At 39.6% G+C, this 17,850-nt stretch overlaps 2 protein-coding genes across 2 annotated transcripts; both read left to right on the plus strand.

Annotated features, from left to right (window-relative positions):
- The first annotated feature begins 503 nt into the window (after nt 1-503).
- LOC101689826 (olfactory receptor 226) lies at nt 504-1,487 on the plus strand. The gene has a single exon (XM_004782593.2). It carries the CDS (start codon nt 504-506, stop codon nt 1,485-1,487), a length of 984 nt encoding a protein of 327 aa, XP_004782650.2.
- A 14,983-nt stretch (nt 1,488-16,470) lies between these two features.
- On the plus strand, nt 16,471-17,415 carry LOC101676729 (olfactory receptor 6-like). The gene has a single exon (XM_004782508.2). The coding sequence runs from the start codon at nt 16,471-16,473 to the stop codon at nt 17,413-17,415; it is 945 nt and encodes a 314-aa protein (XP_004782565.2).
- The last annotated feature ends 435 nt before the right edge of the window (nt 17,416-17,850 follow it).

The raw sequence follows: 17,850 nt of genomic DNA on the forward strand, positions 1-17,850 counted from the left end.
GGATTTAACCCACTGAGCCAACCAGGTGCCCCTATGCATATATTTTAAAATAGTGTCCACACTCTCCATCCCTGGTAAATACTCAACTGTGTTGTACATTATTGTTATTTCCTCAAAACAGAGCCATAATCTAGCTCACACAAAAAAAAAAGCCTCTCACATTAGGGCAGCCTAGACTCTCTTACTACTTTTGGTTTTGATCTATATTTTTCAGGGACCAACTAATATCACTTTTACTAGTGTTCATCAGTATATGCTTCTCCAAGGACCAAAACAGATTTTTATCCTATCATCAATATGAAGCAGTTTTTTTTTTGTCCACTTTTGTCTTAGCTCATTTCAAGATTACAGAAGAAAGTGATGGCCTCAGTTCAGTGATAAATTACATGCATTACATATATTCTGTCAATATAAATCCACCAAGAAAAAGGCTGGGTCCTTGTTGTTGGCTCCTGAAGATCCTCTTTTCCCTCTCCTAAAGGGCAGTGGGCAAGACTGACAACATGGAGCAGAGGAACCAGAGTGGGAGGGTAAGTGAGTTTGTGTTGCTGGGCTTCCCAGCTCCTGCATCACTGCGGGCACTTTTATTTGCCCTTTCTCTTCTGGCCTATGTGTTGGTGCTGACTGAAAATACACTTATCATTATGGCAATTAAAAACCACCCCACCCTTCACAAACCCATGTACTTCTTTCTGGCTAATATGTCCTTCTTGGAGATCTGGTATGTTACTGTCACTATTCCCAAGATGTTAGCTGGCTTTGTTGGGTCCAAAAAGAACCAGGGACAGCTAATTTCCTTTGAGGGCTGCATGACACAGCTATATTTTTTCCTGGGACTGGGCTGCACTGAGTGTGTCCTTCTTGCTGTTATGGCCTATGATCGCTATGTAGCCATCTGCCATCCTCTCCACTATGCTGTCATTGTCAGTGGCCGGCTGTGTGTGCAGCTGGCAGCTGGCTCCTGGGCTGGAGGTTTTGGCATCTCCATGGTTAAAGTTTTTCTCATATCTCGCCTCTCCTACTGTGGACCCAACATCATCAACCACTTCTTCTGTGATGTTTCCCCGTTGCTCAATCTTTCATGCACTGACATGTCAACAGCAGAGCTTACAGACTTTGTTCTGGCCATTTTTATCTTGCTGGGGCCACTCTCTGTCACTGGGGCCTCCTACATGGCCATCACTGGTGCTGTGGTGCGCATTCCTTCAGCTGCTGGGCGCCATAAAGCCTTTTCCACCTGTGCCTCTCACCTCACTGTTGTGATCATCTTCTATGCAGCCAGTATCTTCATCTATGCCCGGCCAAAGGCACTCTCAGCTTTTGACACCAACAAGCTGGTTTCTGTGCTCTATGCTGTTATTGTACCATTGCTTAACCCTATCATCTACTGCTTGCGCAATCAAGAGGTCAAGAGAGCCCTACGCCGTACTCTGCACCTAATCAGGGGTCAGGATGCTAAGCACGGGAAAGCTAGCCGAGATGGGTAGAAAATGCTCTCGAGCTTGAGATCTGTATCTTCTGTAAAGTTCAGAGGAGCTCTTATGGCCTAAATTAGGGACTAGGATTCAAAACCACCTTCAAGGAACTAATCCAAGAGAAAGAAGAGGGATGGATTGCAAGTTGACAGCTGGATTTCTGGACAGCACTGAAGATACATGCTAGAATTTCCCATGTCCTCTGTTCTATTGTAGTTTACATAGAACAGTTCATGAATCATGCATCCTGATGGGGTGGAAAGGATTGACCGAGCAGAAGATTGATAACAATTCAATATTTAAATGAGAAAACAAATGCAGAACTAGTATCTCTCTAAATGGCCTTTCCTGGATTTGCTCTTTGATTTACTTCTGAGGCTGAAAGTGTAGAAAAGGAAAGCACAAAGAGGAAGCCATTCAAGGAAGCAGAGCCTTCATTATAGAATAGCATTAGGAGACTTTTGGTGAGATCTCTTCTAGCCATAAGCCACTGACTGTAGCCTATGATTATTATTTTAGTATGATTTATACTAGGTGATTATTTTTACAGGTGATTATTTTAGTATGAATTACAAGGCAAGTAGAGAGGAAAGTGAGAATTTTTGTGTTGGCAACATATCACCTCCTGCACTACAGAGATCTCTAGCTTCATTTCCTGATTATCTAGGTTAGTGCCCACATGGAGCTAGTGACTGATGGCAGTTGTTTATTTAGTCTTCTGTCTCTATAATTAGGGAATTGTTATATCATAAACTTATAGTTTATATATTAAATGGAATCTTATGTAGGGTCTAAACATAACATGATCTGCATGTTAATGACAGAAAAAATATTCTTAACACAATAAATGCAAATAGTATTTTATATAACAGTATCAAATGTAGCAGGCTTACAAATGGAGAAGGAAGATATGATATAGATTTATATACACACACACACTGAAATATCAGTCAGCTGTAAAAAAGGATGATGTACCATCTGCAACAATATGGATGGAACTAGAGGGCATTACACTAAGTGAAATAAGTCAGATTAAGGAAGACAAATAGCATATTGTTTCATTTATTTGTGGAATCTAAAGCATCAAATGAATAAACAAACAAAATGCAGATTTAGACCTATATGTACAGAGAACAAACTGATGGTGGCCAAAGGGGAAGAAGGTATTGGATGAGTAAAATGGGTGAAAGGAGTGGGATATACAAGTTTTCAGTTATGGAATGAATAAGTCATGGCATAGAGAAAACACAGCATAGGGAAAACAATTGATGGTATTATAGTAGTAATGTAGTGAGACTGATGGTAGCTATACTTGTGGTGAATGTAGCATAATATACAGAGAAGTCAAATTACTATGCTGTACATCTGAAATGCACCATTGTATTTCAACTATACTCAAGTTTTTAAAATTAATTTAAAAAAAAGCTTAGGATATGAGGAAGTGGAGATGCAACGAAGGGGTTTTTGGGGGTAGGAAAAGAATAATTGAAATGAGATGGGATCTGGAGGGAGACAAACCATAAGAGACTCTTTTTTAAATATTTTATTTATTTATTTGACAGAGAGATCACAAGTAGGCAGAGAGGCAGGCAGAGAGAGAGGAAGAGAAGCAGGCCCCCTGCAGAGCAGAGAGTCCAACGCGGGACACGATCCCAGGACCCTGGGATCATGACCTGAGCTGAAGGCAGAGGTTTTAACCCACTGAGCCACCCAGGTGCCCCCCATAAGAGACTCTTAATGTCACAAAACAAAATGAGGGTGGCTGGGGGGAGAGGGGTAGGGAGAGGGTGTTGGGGTTATGGACATTGGGGAGGATAAGTGATATGGTGAGTGTTGTGAAGTGTGTAAACCTGGCAATTCACAGACCTGTATACTTGGGGCTAATAATACATTATATGTTTATAAAAAAATTTATACCACATTGAAATATCACCTTACACCAGTTAGAATGGCCAAAATTAACAAGACAGGAAACAACATGTGTTGGAGAGGATGTGGAGAAAGGGGAACCCTCTTCCACTGTTGGTGGGAATGCAAGTTGGTGCAGCCTCTTTGGAGAGCAGTGTGGAGATTCCTCAAGAAATTAAAAATAGAACTTCCCTATGACCTGTCCATTGCACTACTGGGTATTTGCCCCAAAGAGACAGATGTCCTGAAAAGAAGGGCCATCTGTACCCCAATGTTTATAGCAGCAATGGCCACAGTCGCCAAACTGTGGAAAGAACCAAGATGCCCTTCAATGGACAAATGGATAAGGAAGATGTGGTCCATATACACTATGGGGTATTATGCCTCCATCAGAAAGGAGGAATACCCAACTTTTGTAGCAACATGGACGGGACTGGAGGAGATTCTGCTGAGTGAAATAAGTCAAGCAGAGAGAGTCAATTATCATATGGTTACACTTATTTGTGGAGCATAACAAATAGCATGGTGGACATGGGGAGTTAGGAGAAGGGAGTTGGGGGAAATTGGAAGGGGAGGTGAACTATGAGAGACTATGGACTCTGAAAAACAATCTGAGAGGTTTTAAGTGGTGGGGGAGTGGGATGTTGGGGGAACCAGGTGGTGGGTATTAGAGAGGATTGCATGGATCACTGGGTGAGGTAAAAAAAAAAAATGTATACTGTTATGCTGAAAATAAATGAAAAATAAATTAAAAAAAAAGAAAGAGAAAAAAAAATTTTAAAAAGAGCGTAAGACAGCCCAGCCTAAAAGTAAGCATAGATTTTTAGAAAAAATTGCCTGGTGATGGAGATTAAAGAGGGCACATATTGCATGGAGCACGGTTGTTATATGTAAACAATGAATTTTGGCACACTACATCAAAATCTAATGATGTACTGAATGGTGACTAAGATAACATAATAAAAATAATTTTAAAAATTAAAAAAAATTAAGTAGGCTCCACGCCCAGCATTGCCTGGCTTTAACATAAAACCCCGAGGTCAAGACCTGAATTTAGATCAAGAGCTGGACACCATAACTCACTAAGCCACCTAGGTACCTTAAAGCATATGTTTTTTGAGAAAAAAATACTGTCAGCACAGATGTTATACTCATGAAGCAGATGTCGGTTCTAGCTGCAGAAACACATCTAAAATATGACCATCTCAAAAGAAAAAAAAAAAGAATCAGTCTTATTTATTTATTTACTTAAAATTCAAATTTCTTTTTTTTTAATTTACTTATTTCTTTTCAGCATAACAGAATTCATTGTTTATGCACCACACCCAGTGCTCCATGCAATACATGTCCTCCATAATATCCATTACCTGGTTCTCCCTACCTCCTACCCCCCAGCCCTTCAAAACCTCAGTTTTTTTCAGAGTCAATAGTCTCTTATTGTTCATCTCCCCTTCCAATTTCCCTCTACTCACTTCTCTGCATCTCCCCATGTCCTCCATGTTATTTGTTATGCTCCACAAATAAGTGAAACCATAGGATAATTGACTCTTTCTGCTTGATTTATTTCACTCAGCATAATCTCTTCCAGTCCCATCCATGTTGCTACAAAAGTTGCGTATTCCTCCTTTCTGATGGAGGCATAATACTCCATAGTGTATATGGACCACATCTTCCTTATCCATTCGTCTGTTAAAGGGCATTTTTGTTCTTTCCACAGTTTGGCAACCGTGGCCATTGCTGCTATAAATATTGAAGTACAGATGGCCCTTCTTTTCATGACATCTGTATCTTTGGGGTAAATACCAAGTAGTGAAATTGAGGAGTCATGGGGAAGTTCTATTTTTAATTTCTTGAGGAATCTCCACACTGCTCTCCAAAGAGGCTGCACCAACTTGAATTCTCACCAACAGTGTAAGAGGGTTCCCCTTTCTTCACATCTTCTCCAAACACGTTGTTTCTGGTCTTGCTAATTTTGGCCATTCTAATAGGTATAAGGTGGTATCTCAATGTGGTTTTAATTTGAATCTCCCTGATGGCTAGTGATGATGAACATTTTTTCATGTGTCTGATAGCCATTTGTATGTCTTCATTGGAGAAGTGCCACATCTCCAATGAAGTCTTATTTATTTGTTTAAGTTAGACTAGAAGGAAATTAACTGAAGTGTTACCTGTAACTATGCCATGAAGACCTTACCCTTATAAATTGCAATTAATGACAAGGGCATTGTTACTGATGTATTTATTTAAATAACATTTCTTATCCAATAAAATACAAGACTATATTCTTCTGGACAGAGAGATGGTGACAGGGTATCTCGGTGTGATTTTTAGAAATTTAGTTCCTTACTGTTACCTAAGATCCAGAACCCTGAGTACAACAGCCTACATGAAGCTTTTCTCTCCAGATGTGGTAGCCTTCTCTTGCTGCAACCTGTCTCTCCATAGTTTTCTGCTGCTTAATAAAGTCTGAAAGACTACTAGCAAGGAAATTGAGCATTATTTGCTAACTGATTCATATTATAATTCTAATATAGGAAAGCCACTGATTTCTGTACATTGACTTTGTATCCTGCCATGTTGCTGAATTGCTGTATGAGTTCTAGTAGCGTGGGGGTGGAGTCTTTAGGGTTTTCCATATATAGAATCATGTCATCTGCAAAGAGAGAGAGTTTGACTTCTTCATTGCCAATTTGGATACCTTTTGCTTCTCTTTGTTGTCTGAATGCTGATGGAGGAGTAATACGCCATAGTGCATATGGAACACATCTTCCTTATCCATTTGTCCGTTGAAAGGCATCTTGGTTTTTTCCACAGTTTGGCAACGGTGGCCATTGCTGCTATAAACACTGGGGTACAGATGGCCCTTCCTTTCATGACATCTGTCTCTTTGAGGCAAATACCCAAGAGTGCAATGGCAGGGTCATAGGGAAGTTCTATTTTTAAATTCTTGAGAAATCTCCACACTGTTCTCCAAATAGGCTGTACCAAATAGCATTCCCACCAACAGTGTAAGAGGGTTTCCCTTTCTCCATATCCTGTCCAACACATGTTATTGTCTGTCTTGCTAATTTTGGCCCTTCAAACTGGTGTAAGGTGGTATCTCAATGTGGTTTTAATTTGAATCTCCCTGAGGGCTAGTGATGATGAACATTTTTTCATGTGTCTAATAGCCATTTGTATGTCTTCATTGGAGAAGTGTCTTCATATTTTCTGCCCATTTTTTGATATGATTGCCTCTTTTGTGTGTGTTGAGTTTGAGGAGTTCTTTACAGATCCTGAATATCAACCTCTTGTCTGTACAGTCATTTGCAAATATCTTCTCCCATTCCATGGGTTGCCTCATTGTTTTCTTGATGGTTTCCTTTGCTGTGCAGAAGCTTTTGATTTTGATGAAGTCCCAAAAGTTTATTTTTGCTTTTGTTTCTTTTGCCTTTGAAGACATATCTTGAAAGAAGTTGCTGTGGCTGATAGAGAAATAAAAGGTATCCAAATTGGTAATGAAGAAGTCAAACTCTCTCTCTTTGCAGATGACATGATTCTTTATATGGAAATCCCAAAAGATTCTACCCCCAAACTACTAGAACTCATACAGCAATTAAGCAACGTGGCAGGATACAAAGTCAATGTACAGAAATCAGTATCTTTCTTATACACTAACAATGAAAATACAGAAAGGGAAATTAGAAAATCAATTCCATTTACTGTAGCACCAAGAACCATAAGATACCTGTGAATAAACCTAACCAAAGAGGTAAAGGATCTGTACTCGAGGAACTACAGAACACCCATGAAAGAAATTGAAGAAGACACAAAAAGATGGAAGACCATTCTGTGCTCTTGGATCGGAAGAATAAACATTGTCAAAATGTCTATACTTCCTAGAGCAATCTATACTTTTAATGCCATTCCGATCAAAAATTCCACTGGTATTCTTCAAAGAGCTGGAGCAAATAATCCAAAAATTTGTATGGCATCAGAAGAGACCCCGAATCACTAAGGAAATACTGAAAAACAAAAATAAAACTGGGGACAACATTACCTGATTTCAAGCTTTCCTACAAAGCTGTGATCCCCAAGACAGCACGGTACCAGCATAAAAACAGACACAGAGACCTGTGGAACAGAGTAGAGAGCCCAGATATGGACCCTCAACTCTATGGTCAATTAATCTTCGACAAAACAGGAAAAAATATACAGTGGAAAAAAGACAGTCTCTTCAATAAATGGTGCTGGGAAAACTGTGCATCTATAAGTAGAAGAATGAAACTCGACCATTCTCTTACACCATACACAAAGATCAACTCAAAATGGATAAAAGACCTCAATGTGGGACAGGAATCCATCATAATCCTAGAGGAGAACATAGGCAGTTGCTAGGACTTTTAATACAATGTTGAACAAGAGTGCTGAGAGTGGGCATCCTTGTCGTGTTCCTGATCTCAACAGGAAGGCTGCAAACTTTTTGCCATTGAGGACCATGTAGTTCTTCTCTCTTCTTATATTAATTTGTTCTATCACACTGATTGATTTGCGAATGTTGAGCCATCCTTAAGCCCAGGGATGAATCCCACCTGGTTATGGTGGATAATCTTTTTATGTGCTATTGGATCCTGTTGGCTAGGATCTTGTTGAGAATCTTAGCATCCATATTCATCAGTGATATTGGTCTGAAATTCTCCTTTTTGGTAGGGTCTTTGCCTGGTTTGGGGATCAGGGTAATGCTGCCTTCATAGAAAGAGTCTGGAAGTTTTCCTTCTGCTTCAATTTTTTGAAATAGCTTCAGGAGAATAGGTGTTATTTCTTCTTTGAAAGTTTGGTATAATTCCCCAGGGAATCCGTCAGGTCCTGGGCTCTTGTGTTTTGGGAGGTTTTCAATCACCGTTTCAATCTTGTTACTAGAATTTGGTCTATTCAGGTTGTTTTATTTTGCTTATTGATAAGAAAGAGTTGGAGTATATTTTTTTATTAAATAAATTTATTTATTTTCAGAAAAACAGTATTCATTATTTTTTCACCACACCTAGTGCTCCATGCAATTTGTGCCCTCTATAATACCCACCACCTGGTACCCCGACCTCCCCCTCCCCCCCCCGCCACTTCAAACCCCTCAGATTGTTTTTCAGAGTCCATGGTCTCTCATGATTCACCTCCCCTTCCAATTTACCCCAACTCCCTTCTCTTCCCTAAACCCCTTGCCCTCCATATTTGTTATGCTCCCCAAATAAGTGAAACCATAGGATAATTGACTCTCTCTGCTTGACTTAATTCACTCAGCATAATCTCTTCCAGACCAATCCATGTTGCTACAAAAGTTGGTGTTCATCCTTTCTGATGGAGGCATACTACTCCATAGTGTATATGGACCACATCTTCCTTATCCATTCATCCATTGAAGGGCATCTTGGTTCTTTCCACAGTTTGGTAACCATGACCATTGCTGCTATAAACATTGGGGTACAGATGGCCCATCTTTTCATGACATTTGTATCTTTGGGGTAAATACCCAGGAGTGCAATGGCAGGGTCATAGGGAAGTTCTATTTTTAATTTCTTGAGGAATCTCCACACTGTTCTCCAAAGAGACTGTACCAACTTACATTCCCACCAACAGTGTGTAGGGTTCCCCTTTCTCCACATCTTCTCCAACACATGTTGTTTCCTGTTTTGTTAATTTTTGCCATTCTAACTGGTGAAAGGTGATATCTCAATGTGGTTTTAATTTGAATCTCCTTGAGGGCTAGTGATGATGAACATTTTTTTAATGTGTCTGATAGCCATTTGTATGTCTTCATTGGAGAAGTGCCTGTTCATATCTTCTGCCCATTTTTTGATATTATTGCCTGTTTTGTGTGTGTTGAGTTTGAGGACTTCATTATAGATCTTGGATATCAACCTTTTGTCTGTACTGTCATTTGCAAATATCTTCTCCCATTCCGTGGGTTGCCTCTTTGTTTTTTTGACTGTTTCCTTTGCTGTGCAGAAGCTTTTGATTTTGATGAAGTCCCAAAAGTTTATTTTTGCTTTTGTTTCCTTTGCCTTTGGAGACATATCTTGAAAGAAGTTGCTGTGGCTGATATTGAAGAGATTACTGCCTATGTTCTCCTCTAGGATTCTGATGGATTCCTGTCTGACGTTGAGGTCTTTTATCCATTTTGAGTTTATCTTTGTGTATGGTGTAAGAGAATGGTCGAGTTTCATTCTTCTACTTATAGATGCACAGTTTTCCCAGCACCATTTATTGAAGAGACTGTCTTTTTTCCACTGTATATTTTTTCCTGTTTTGTCGAAGATTAATTGACCATAGAGTTGAGGGTCCATATCTGGGCTCTCTACTCTGTTCCACTGGTCTCTGTGTCTGTTTTTATGCTGGTACCATGCTGTCTTGGTGATCACAGCTTTGTAATAAAGCTTGCAATCAGATAACGTGATGTCCCCAGCTTTATTTTTGTTTTCAACATTTCCTTAGCGATTCGGGGTCTCTTCTGATGCCATACAAATTTTTGGATTATTTGCCCCAGGTCTTTGAACAATACTGGTGGAATTTTGATTGAAATGGCATTAAAAGTATAGATTGCTCTAGGCAGTATAGGCATTTTAACAATGTTTATTCTTCCGATCCAAGAGCACAGAATGGTCTTCCATCTTTTTGTGCCTTCTTCCATTTCTTTCATGGGTGTTCTGTAGTTCCTCGAGTACAGGTCCTTTACCTCTTTAGTTAGGTTTATTCACAGGTATCTTATGGTTCTTGGTGCTATAGTAAATGGCATTGATTCTCTACTTTCCCTTTCTGTATTTTGATTATTAGTGTGTAAGAAAGCCACTGATTTCTGTACATTGACAAATAGTAAAACCATACCTCTTCTTTCAGATAGTACCTTTTGGTGCTGGAGAATATGAGTGGACAGTTTCATGCACTGCAGAGATGAGAAGGCTTATAGCACAGGTGTTTTCATTTTCTCTTAGAGTCATTCCTCAGGTATAATTACCCTCCCTGATTTTCATGTTCCATTGTCTTATGTCATGAGGACTCAGTGGTCCCTGCCTTCCCAGAATTAATCCTAACTCACCAAATGCCTTTAGTCAAAGAATATAGAAGGGTGGGGGAAAGAGCTAGAGCTACCCTTCTCCATCAAATTCTGATTAGTCACGCATAGACCTTTAGATACCTTCTAGGATCCAAAGTTTCTTTAGGATTTCCAATATTTTAGGCCCCTGCTTCACTCTTTTCCTCCACCTTTGGTTATTTTGATTACTCACAGAAACACAAGTTTATTTCTGGGCCTTCATTCTGACAAAACTTCTAGCACTTGATTTTTAATTTTATGGTTACTGACAACAATTAATACCAGAGTCTGTGGGCTAACTCAACTGTGAATAACTTGACAGACAGGAGTTGTCATTTCACACTGCTCTTAGCACATAGCACATGCTTCACAAACATTGATCAAATGACTGCATACTTCCTGGAGTCCAAGTTCGGTAAGTGTGAACTATAGTCACTGCAGAGGCCTCATTATTCCATCATCTCACTTCTCACTATATTCTTTCCTGTGCTGGTCTGTCTACACTGAAAGCCCTCTCACCTCATTTCTTCTAATCAAATCATGGCTGTGGTTCACATTCCAACACAGGTCATTTTTTACATTTGTGTAGCTATTACCACAGAGCTGGTTTAGAATTGCTTTCATAGGGGTGCCTAGTGGTTCAGTTGATTAAGGGTCTGTCTGCCTTTGGTCAGGTCGTGATCCTGGGGTCCTGGAATCAAGCCCCACAATCGCGGCCTGGAATCAAGCCCCACAATCGCAGCCTGCTCAACAGGAAGCCTGCTTCTCCCTCTCCCTCTGTCTGCTGCTTCTGCTGCTTATGCTCTCCCTCTCTGTCCAAAAAAATAAATAAAATCTTAAAAAAAAAAGAAAGAAATCTTGCCATTTGTGACAACATGGATGGAACTAGAGCGTATTATGCTTAGTGAAATAAATCAAGCGGAGAAAGACAACTATCATATGATCTCCCTGATATGAGGAAGTGGTGATGTAACATGGGGGTTTAAGTGGGTAGAAGAAGAATAAATGAAACAAGATGGGATTGGGAGGGATACAAACCATAAGTGACTCTTAATTTCACAAAACAAACTGAGGGTTGCTGGGGAGGGGAGATGGGAGAAGGGGGGTGGGGTTACGGACATTGGGGAGGGTATGTGCTTTGGTGAGTGCTGTGAAGTGTGTAAACATGGCGATTCACAGACCTGTACCCTGGGGATAAAAATATATTATATGTTTATAAAAAATTAAAAATTTAAAAAAAGAATTGCTTCAATATACAAATTCATTCTGAAACTAACATTAATGATATGATGTTAACAAGTGAATTATTGTTATCCCATTTTTAGGGTGAATAAACTGAGGAATAAAGACAATTTTGTAAGGTCAAAGGTCTTAAAAATGGTAGGACTTAGATTAGAAACTTGATCTTCTGACTACTGAGCCAAAATTATTTCCTATAACACTACTTCCACACTATTGTCCTCCATGAGTCTGGAAAGACACCTCTTAAATCTTTTTCTAAATTCCTAACTTATAAAGCATCACTTCCTCATTGAAGCTCCTAGAGCACATTGTACTTCTCTTTTGGCACATGTCACATTCTGTGCTCATTATAGTGTATATTTATTATTTTGCTTAGAATACGACAAGTTTCTGAAGGACAGAAACCATGCCTTACATATTTTTATTCTAAAGAACATATAGCACAGCACCCTACACATAATAAGAGTTCAGTAAAAGTTGGTTATGGTTTTGTGATTAAGCATAAGAATGTACTGGTTATCTTATTAACCCGGATAGATTTCTTATTTTGGCTTTTGAATAAGTTATTGCTGCAATACCTTGCATATAGTTGTGAGAGAAAGGGGCCACATCCTACCCACAGATATAAATAAACTTGGTCCAGATATAAGCAGGAACTAGTAGATAGATGGAGTTTCAGCTTCCCTGTAAAATCCCCTGGACATAGTCTGAGCAGCACATACAGGGCTTCCCTGGGGCCAGGAAAGACTGTCAGAGAGCCTCCTGGGAAGCAGATATGGGCAAGCTGTAGGTGAGTGTTAAATATATTCTCCTGCCTCAGCTCCAGACTTGCCTTAATGCTGCAATACCTATCATGCAGTCAAACAGAGACCAGATGTGGATCTCTGGGAAGTATAAAAATATGCAAACCAGTCTGCATTTCCATGTTTAGTTGCAAATGTCTGCAAAATTTTCCACTCTTGGAAGAGAGGGCAGGTGGACCATGGTGAGTGGTTGAAAGTTCCAGGTGAGATTGGATGATCCGATAAAATATATATATATATATATATATATATATATTTAATTTATTTTTTATTTATTTTCAGCATAACATTATTCATTATTTTTGCACCACACACAGTGCTCCATGTAATCCGTGCCTTCTATAATACCCACCACCTGGTACCCTGACGTCCCACCCCCCACCCCTTCAAAACCCTGATTGTTTTTCAGAGTCCATAGATGGTCTGATATCTTGATTCAAGAAAGCTCCAAAGAAGATGAAGAGGGACTTGGGGGACGTGACTGCAAGCACCATGACTGGACAGGAGAAAGGGTATTGTGGAGAATGAATGAGAAAATGAGATTCACTACTTCTTTACCCAAGGTTGGGGTAATGTGGGGCATTATGGGATCTTTTGGGTGTTGAACCACACCCAAAAGATATGTTTTCTTATTCCAGAAGAAATAATCTTGGAAATAAGCATAAACAAGACTGTAAAAAGTTCTATAGTCCAATGAAAGAATTTCTTTGCTCTGATACCATAGAGGAGACCCCAGAACTTAGTGCTTTCAGTTCTGAAAACAAAGAAAATAGTAAGAAAGAGTTCTTCATTGCTCTATGATACAAAATAGAACCTGCTGAGAGGTCCATCCATGGCCAAAAAGCAGAAGAAAATATTAAGTAAGAAGGTTATGCTTGAATATATGAAAGCAATATACTAGGGAGAGGATTAGAAAGAGGCATGGATGATTTATAACTCAGAGCTCTTCAAAGATGTTTTAGTCCTGTTTGGGAAATTTGGCTTCCCTCACTCCCCCAGCATATAACAGAAAATAGATGAGCAAAAGAGAAAGAGAATGAATGTCTGTGTGTTTATATGAACACATGTGAGTGAGTTGCATGTGTGAGTCTAATGTGACATAATATAGTAATAGCTAACACCTATAGAGGAAAACCATGGACCAACTCCTATGCTTAGTGTTTTCTGTGCATATTCATGTTTATTTTCATAGTAAACCTGGAAGGTAGGCATTATTAAAATTATTCTACTTCACAACAATGGATCTTTAAGTCCATAATCATTGAATATTCTCTTCAGGATGATGCAGCTAGTAGCCTTGTTCTGACTCTAAAGTCAACGCTTTTAACTAGTAGACAAAGGTAAATGTGTGGGAAATTGTGTGGCTGATGGTGAGAATGTGGAAGGTTATACATGCCCTGAAAGAAAGTCTCTACATTCTTCCCACTGAGACTAGAGGCCAGAGCCTAGGCCAGAAAGTGCTTACTTATGAACTACTTCAGGGTGAAGGTGTTGGTTGGAAGCCTGGAGATAAGGTACAATCCCTTTCTACTCAGCAAGCAGGACTGAGCTCTGCTGATATGTGCTGGTGTGGAAAGGAGGCCGTGGTGTCAGTAATATCTATTTCAGTGCCTCATTCTTCTGTCCCTTACCACGAGCCATGGCCAGAAAATCTCTTGTCCAATGATTCCTTGATCAGCCACCCAACTTCTGTGTGTCAAGTGAAGAGCATGATGCACAAATTGTTTGGCAGGATTGAGCAATGTTCTAAAGGCAGGACCTGACCTCAGTCTTTATGGATCTTTATGAGTGAGTGTGATATTTAATAGAGTGACAGATTCATTCATGTGTATTCAAAAGATACCCCATGGAGCACAAATTAAAACAGTTGAGCTACCTCACAAATATGCTCTCTTCCTGCATTGTAAGATCTGCCTGTCCTTAAGCTATATTTACCTGCCCTCCTGACTCCTTTCTTTCTTTTTAAATTTTTAATAAACATATAATGTATTATTAGCCCCAGGGGTACAGGTCTGTGAATCGCCTGGTTTACACACTTCACAGCACTCATCATAGCACATACCTTCCCCAATGTCCGTAACCCCACCACCCTCTCCCATCCCCACTCCCCCTGGCAACCCTCAGTCTGTTTTGTGACATTAAGAGTCTCTTATGGTTTGTATCCCTCCCAATCCCATATTGTTTCATTTATTCTTTTCCTACCCCCCAAAGCTTCCATGTTGCATCTTCACTTCCTCATATCAGGGAGATCGTATGATAGTTGTCTTTCTCCAATTGACTTATTTCACTAAGCATAATACCCTCTAGTTCCATCCACATCATCGCAAATCTGCCTCCTTTCTTCTTGCTCCTCTAGGAGACCTGAGATACAGGCTGATATTTACAGACCCAACCTACCAAGTAACCCAAGACCAGGGATCATATTCACTGTTTTCAGACCCTGTGGATTTTATATTGCTGAGACAATAACCTGGATATACAAGCTGAGGCTATGTCCAAAGATATGCTGTCTGATAGAGAGATGTCTTCTGCTAGCAAACTACCCTGAATTCACATTCCTCTGCCTCTATTTCCTGTGGATCCCAAAGCTCCAAGGGATCCATTAATTCACTTACTAATCCATATTCACTTAATATTCATGTATTTTCCAATTTCTGTCCTAACCATTGGGTTCACAGTCAGGAAGGCTGAGTCTTTCCCCCACAGGTTTATTGAGATATAAGGGGAAGCTTAAGGGGGGCAGTGTGAAGATTTGATACATGTATATTTTGTGAAGTTATTACCACAAAAAGATTAAATGGTATCTCCATCACATCATATAATTATCACTTTTTGTGTATGGTAAGAACACTTAAGATATACTCTTAGTAACTTTCAAGTATATGATACAGTAGTGTTAAACTACAGTCACCTTGCTGCACATCAGACCCCCAGACCGTACTCATTTTATAACTGGAAATTTATACCCTCCTTCCAATATTTCCCTCAGTTTTAGAAAGTTGCAGTGTAATTGAGAGAAATCTCCACATGTGAAGGGGTTGTGCTTTAGGATCAAATGATTCTGAGGCACTTGACTGAATTCTGGTGAGATGTCTCCTAAGTGGAATCTTGAAACTTGAATCAGCCAATAAAGATTGCAGAATGGGCACAATAGGAAGAGGGAAGAGTGTAGGCAAATCCCAAGAGTGATTAGTGTGTTTGGGGAGCAAAAACTAGTTGAGTATGTCTGGTTTATGGAAATCATTTAGAGGTCATGAGTGATGAGGAGGATGAAATATATGGCTGGATGAATATATGAAGTGCCTCCTAGGTGTGATATTGAAAACATTTTGATAAAAACAGTTTTATCTGAAAGCAACTGGAGAGTCACTAAGAAACTTTCCAAGAATTACTCTCTTTTATTTTCACAAATAACGTCTAAAGAAACTTCCTGATCAAAGGACTAGAGATAATGGATCACCCAAATATTAACCTTTGAAGCTTTTCCTGAAATGAGCTTATCCCTCACATTTCCTTTAAGGAGGAAAGAAATCTTCATGTAGTGAGTCCCTAATTAAACAGAGATCTGAAACCAACATGGGGGAGATGAACTATGTCTACTACAAAGCACAGGGGAATGACTTGGGTAGTGACATTCAAATATTTCATCAGGTGACTGTAATTAGGGGTGGGAGTGCATTTTTTAAATTTAAATTTCAGGTAGTTAACATACAGTTCAATATTGGTTTCTGGGAATGCATTTTGACTCTGGGAGACTTTCATAAAAAACAAACAGAAAAAGGACAACAAAAAACGTTGATGGACATGTGTGCTTTCACATTTAAAGATTATTTTGTATTAACAGAAGTAACTTTATGAGTCACTTGCAGGAAAGTCTGATTTACTAACTTCTTTTGGTCTCTTGTCTGACAGCATAATCATCTTCCTTATCTGTAGTGCCAGACTATAAAGACTTCAGTATCTCTCAGTGCTTTTAGTCATGCTGGAGAAAAATATCACTCTGGTCAGTGAATTCATCCTGGTGGGCTTCCCCACTGCCCCATGGCTACAAACCCTGCTCTTCTTCCTCTTCCTTGTGGTCTACCTGCTGGTGGTAGTAGAGAATCTTATCATCATGCTCACTGTTTGGATATCTGACTCCCTCCATAAGCCCATGTACTATTTCCTGAGTAGCTTGTCCTTTTTGGAGGTCTGGTATGTCTCTGTAACAGTCCCCAAGATGCTGGATGGATTCCTTCTGCAGAGACGGCACATCTCCTTCACAGGTTGCATGACCCAACTCTACTTCTTTATCTCACTTGCCTGCACAGAGTGTGTGCTTCTAGCAGCCATGGCCTATGACCGCTATGTGGCCATCTGCCACCCTCTCCAATACCCAGTCATCATGACCACAGTTTATTGTGTACAGCTGGTGGCTTTCTCCTATGTGAGTGGTTTCATGGTCTCTGTCATCAAGGTTTATTTCATTTCACATGTTGCCTTTTGTGGTTCCAATGTCATGAACCACTTTTTCTGTGACATCTCACCAATCCTCAAGCTGGCTTGCAAAGACATGTCCATAGCCGAGCTAGTGGACTTTGCTTTGGCTATTGTCATTCTTGTCTTCCCACTCATCACCACTGTCCTTTCCTATGTCTACATTGTCTCCACCATTCTGCGGATACCCTCCATCCAGGGAAGGAAGAAAGCCTTCTCCACCTGTGCATCACACCTTACTGTAGTCACAATTTATTATACAGCCATGATTTTTATGTATGTTCGGCCCAGGGCTATTGCATCATTTAATTCCAACAAACTAATCTCAGCTGTGTATGCAGTCCTCACACCCATGCTAAATCCGTTTATCTACTGCCTTAGGAACCAGGAAGTAAAAAATGCTATCAAAAAGACCATGGGGGTTGAACAGTGCCTCCTGCTCAGCTAAGCCCTGCTACCTTGAGAAGGAGACAATGTCTCAGCAGGGCTGTCATTTCTGTGACACTTCATGGTTCTGCTTTTTAGTGTTATTCTATAAATCTACATTCTTAAAGAAATCCCAGCATGGGAAGAGAGAAAAAAAATTAAAACTAGAAAAAGGACACATTATGTATTTCTTTAATCTTGAATTAGTTTATTACATACTGTATATATTTAAAATTACTTTGAGATGTAGACTCAAAAGAATATTTGACCTATATAAGTTGGTGTTATTGGCACTTAACATATAATAAACTATTTTATTCTCATAACATCTCTATGAGTTAGTTATGATTACCTGCCTAATCTTACAGATCAGGAAACTGAAACATACATGGAGAGGTTAAATAAGTTGTTCAGCATTGCATAGTTAAAAAAATATCAAAGCCGTTATTTGAACTCA

The sequence above is a fragment of the Mustela putorius genome, unplaced genomic scaffold (genome assembly GCF_011764305.1).
Source record: "Mustela putorius furo isolate JIRA1106 unplaced genomic scaffold, ASM1176430v1.1 tig00003859_pilon_pilon_pilon, whole genome shotgun sequence".
In the NCBI taxonomy this organism is placed as follows: Eukaryota; Metazoa; Chordata; class Mammalia; order Carnivora; family Mustelidae; genus Mustela; species Mustela putorius.

What these genes read in the sequence shown, in the direction of transcription:
- LOC101689826 (XM_004782593.2), top strand. Translation starts at nt 504, where the DNA reads ATGGAGCAGAGGAACCAGAGTGGGAGGGTAAGTGAGTTTGTGTTGCTG.
- LOC101676729 (XM_004782508.2), top strand. Translation starts at nt 16,471, where the DNA reads ATGCTGGAGAAAAATATCACTCTGGTCAGTGAATTCATCCTGGTGGGC.